Raw genomic sequence first — 4,445 nt, forward strand, 5'->3', positions numbered from 1 at the left:
GCCGCGGCCGTGGCCGCCGTGGGCCGCTATCCCAAGCCGCTGGCCGAGCTGCCCGGCCGAACGCCCATCTTCTGGCCCGGAGTGATGCAGAGCCCGCCCTGGAGGGACGCGCGTCTGGCCTGCACCCCTCGTGAGTACGGCCACCCGCGCCCGCGTGCCTGCCCGGTCTGCTCTCGGGTCACGGCCTCTGGGTGTGCATACCGGTCGGTCCGCCTTCTCGCCTCCCCAGTAGGTTGGCAGCGCCGGAATCGCACATTTTAGGCGGGGCCACGGTGTCCAGTGAGAGAGTCTCGCTTTTTTGAGCTCGCGTGGTTGCTTCCACGAGCCCTCCTGCCCTTAAGTGCGGGTCGTGTGTCTTCTCGGAGGCCCTGGCTGCTCGCGGAACAGCCCGGCCGGGGCTACAGGTCCCACCTCGGTTAGGGAGGTGGGGAGTGGAGGAGAGGCCACTGCGCCCCGGCGCATTCCCGGGACTTTCCCGACTCCTGCTCCCGGGCCAGGGTCCCACTCTGCCTTTGCCAGCCTGACCAACCATCTCTTTGCAAACCAGCGGGAGCTGCGAGCCCTCCTCGGTCCCGAGCGAGAGCTTGTATTTGCCTGCACGCTCTGGTGCCGAGTGTCCCCCTCCCACCTCTCCGCCTTCGCCCCCTGGGTACACTTGCAGCCCCGGGAGAGCCCTTGTAAGACAGGCCCGCTCCTGCGGTGGAAGATGAGCGCCGAGGCGCTTTGGGCGGTTCCCCGCGGTGAGATCCGCGCTTTCCCACCCGCCTCGGCCCAGGGGACCGGGACGTGCTGTGCCCGCGTACACTGAGGGACACCGTGGCCCCCAACTTTCTGAGAAGGATCCAGGGAAGGAGCGAGAAGGGCCAACGACCGGGGAAAATGCTACCTCCCGCAAAGACCTTTCTTGAGGCAAACTGAGTTGCCCAAAGATCACTCTAGACTTCTGGGTTGTCCGCCGCGGCGTGGGGGAGGCTCCCAGCTTTCCAGGTGGCTATCGGGGCCCAGCCTGTTTTCCTTTTCTCGCTCTGTTCTTTGCTTTTGACCCAGTCGCTGAAGTTTCTCCAAGCTTCCGAACCCCTTTCATGAGGCTGAGCGGCCGTGAATGCGGGAAGTTGCGGGAGTCGGGTGGCGCTTCCCTAGCGAAGTCCCGGGACTGAAGGCTGCCCGAACTGGCAGAAGTGTCGGAGAGACACTATGGTATTCGTTTTGGTGGCCTTGTAGGGACCGCCAACAATGGCAGTGCCCCCTCCCCCTCGGCCGAGAGCGCCGCGGCGTTAGACTTGGGGGCGATTTAGATCTCTTGTGTGCAAGACAAGGCGCCCTTTGTTTCCTTAGCACTTCCCGGACACAAGTTAGGGAAGCGTTCAAGGAAAACACTAGTCACCCTAATGCAAAAGCTGCGGGGCCGGACGAGCACCGACTGGACTAGGGCGCGAGAGGGGCCTTTTCCCGGCACTCTTGATTTTAATGGGGCTGGGCGACTTGGCTCCAGCAAACTTTAGTAATACGCTCCCTCGCTGTTTGACGTCGGTGCTGGGCAGGTTATTTACTGCTGTTCCGAACACACCCGGCTATTTTAAAACAGGTGGGCGTAAAAAAGGCAGTGGGAGACGCGCCGTGGGGCTGGAAGCGCCAGGACACTTCTGGAGCCCGGCACGGACTTAATTACGCTTTCCTTCCCCCCGAAGAACATTGTTTTTCAAGTTCGTTTCTTTTCTGTGGAGCTGCTTTTAACCGATTGTTTCTCCTCTTCCTTCGTTGTTCACCGGTTTTCGCAGATCAAGGATCCATTTTGTTGGACAAAGACGGGAAGAGAAAACACACGAGACCTACGTTCTCTGGCCAGCAGATCTTTGCCCTGGAGAAGACTTTCGAACAAACAAAATACTTGGCGGGGCCGGAGAGGGCTCGCTTGGCCTATTCGTTGGGAATGACGGAGAGTCAGGTCAAGGTGAGCGGACCTTGCAAACCTCGAGAGTCAGACCTCCTATGGGGAGTGCAGCACACCACACACACACACACACACACACACACACACACAACTGCTATAGGGAGGGGTATTGGTCCGAGGAGCCTGAGAAGAAGTTGAGAGCGGCGATGGGGGTGGGAGGTGAGGCTTACACAGGGGCTGGGGGCTCGCGGTCGAGCAAACTGTTGATGAACAAAAGGAATCAAGCCCTCGCCTTTGAAATCAGGTTAATCTAGACAGCAGCATGTGCTAGGGGAACTCGTCATTATTCGAGAATAAAGGCATTGCCAAAATATCAGCTCCGAACGTAGATCACACCAGTTAAGGTAGCTTCTGTCTATTCTATTTGTAAAGATATTCCACATTTTGTTTGTCAATTCAGGTTCTTCTAGTTATATAATTCCCTAATGTAGAGCAGCATTCTAGTGTTACTACGTTAACTTTCTAAATTGCACGTTTTGAAGAAAATAAATCCACAGGATCAAGCCATTTACCACTGATGAACCTGCTTTAGCTTAGCTGAAGGCAATCCACCTTGGAATAGTAACTTTGCAAATGAATTAATAATATTACTATATTCTAGGATTGATGTCTGTTAACAAGTTTATGAACAGATTTAAGATATTTTGCTGCTTCTGACAATTTATAATTAAAATATCTTTACTTATAGTTGAGCCATACCATTTATTTCCAAGGAATCAAATTTTAGAAATCTTTCCCTGAAAAAATAAGGGATTGAACCAGCTGGCTAAATTAAATCTGATGATTTCCTATATTGCCAGTTCTCTCTTTTGTCCCTCCTTTTCACTTTATTATATTTGTTTCTTTAGGGGTGTGTGCATGTCCGTTTTCATTACTTATATTGTTGCTCTTTAGATTAAGTAGCAATAGCATTAGCCATGTCTACTGGTAGAGTGTTGTTTCTCCCTGGACAAGCATCATAAAATACATTTCAGGAGTGATATTGTATGTGGCCATTAGACGATCACAGTTAAAATTGTATTTGCAGTAGGTTGATACAGAGCCTACCACAGTAGTCTGGAGGTCTTCATTTGTCACTGTAGATATGTCTGAATATCTAAGAGTGAATTATTATAGTTGTATAAAAAAATGAAATTCACTTTACAATTCTGATTTTCTAGGTAAAAATATATAACATGGGAAACAGAAAAGTTCAACATTTTTTGGAAATTGATTGCTTTTTACTGATGCTTTAGGTTAAAATATGTGTATCATAGATGGTGTCAAACATGACTAGATATAAAAATATTTGTATCTAAAATGAATTGTCTTGGGAAGGAACAACATTAAAATAATATTTGAAAGAATAGGCATACAAATAGTGGAAAATATGTAATTGATAAAGTTTGACTTTTTAAAAATAACTAGTTGATGAAAATTCTAGCCTTCACTTTGGTTTCATGAAAAACATTAAACCAGAGAGAAGTCGAATTATAGTGATGATTTTGACTGAACTATTAAATATTTCCGTGTGTTTATGTTGGATATTATTAGTGATTTGAGGTCTCCGTTGAAGCAGATCTTTTAAACTTTATTGCAAATCATATATTGCACACGTTAATAGGGGGAAGGAGGTTTCTCTACCATGCTTGTGTATATTCAGACCTGAGATAAGTGAAACAGACAGCTAACTAAAAGTGCAAAGGGGAACAGAGATAATTGGGATAGATGAAGGTTGTGCCTTTCCCCACAAATCGCACTAAAAACCAAGTATACTTCAGATTGTTTGAAATTCCTTAATCCAGGAAGGTAAATGACAAAAATAAAATCACAGCCACAGGGGACAACTTTAGGAAGCCGAAAAAGTTTTCTACTGCAAACTAGAAATGTAGAAAGTGGAAAAGCGGACTCATTTTTAGGGGAAACTCATTTTAAGTTTCCTAGTTTTGTTTTTACTCTTCTGAGAAGTCGCTCACTGACAACCTCAATGCCCTTGTGTTACTATCGCTATGGCAACGGCAGTCAGTTTGTTGGCGCTTGTTACTCGGAGGAACCCGGGGCGATGGAAACTGACTTTGACGGCCCAGACAAGGGAGGTCTCCGAGGGAGGGTGGCAGGCCGTCAGGGGCCCCGCACGAGGGACATCGGGATCTGGGAGTGGTAGCATTGCCTGGACCTGCTCGCGTTAAAGTCTTCCCGCTCCTGTCTCCCCTGTGCCGCCCTCCTTTCTCGGCCCCCAGGTGTGGTTCCAGAACCGCCGCACCAAGTGGAGGAAGAAGCACGCGGCCGAGATGGCCACGGCCAAGAAGAAGCAGGACTCGGAGACCGAGCGGCTCAAGGGGGCTTCGGAGAACGAAGAGGAGGACGACGAGTACAACAAGCCCCTGGACCCCAACTCGGACGACGAGAAGATCACGCAGCTGCTGAAGAAGCACAAGTCGAGCGGCGGCGGCGGCGGCCTCCTGCTGCACGCGTCGGAGAACGAGAGCTCGTCCTGAGCGCCCGGGCCGCCGCC

At 50.3% G+C, this 4,445-nt stretch overlaps 1 protein-coding gene across 1 annotated transcript in view; it reads left to right on the forward strand.

The window, feature by feature from the left end:
- Positions 1–4,428, forward strand: part of NKX6-1 (NK6 homeobox 1) — a 5,007-nt gene extending 579 nt beyond the window's left edge. The window contains exons 1-3 of the mRNA XM_023724710.1: positions 1–130; positions 1,779–1,951; positions 4,171–4,428. The exon at positions 1–130 is cut by the window's left edge and continues 579 nt beyond it. Coding sequence (XP_023580478.1) covers positions 1–130; positions 1,779–1,951; positions 4,171–4,428 — 561 coding nt within the window. The remainder of the gene's footprint in view (positions 131–1,778; positions 1,952–4,170) is intronic.
- Positions 4,429–4,445: the final 17 nt, after the last annotated feature.

This window comes from Trichechus manatus, unplaced genomic scaffold (genome assembly GCF_000243295.1).
Source record: "Trichechus manatus latirostris isolate Lorelei unplaced genomic scaffold, TriManLat1.0 scaffold00257, whole genome shotgun sequence".
In the NCBI taxonomy this organism is placed as follows: domain Eukaryota; kingdom Metazoa; phylum Chordata; class Mammalia; order Sirenia; family Trichechidae; genus Trichechus; species Trichechus manatus.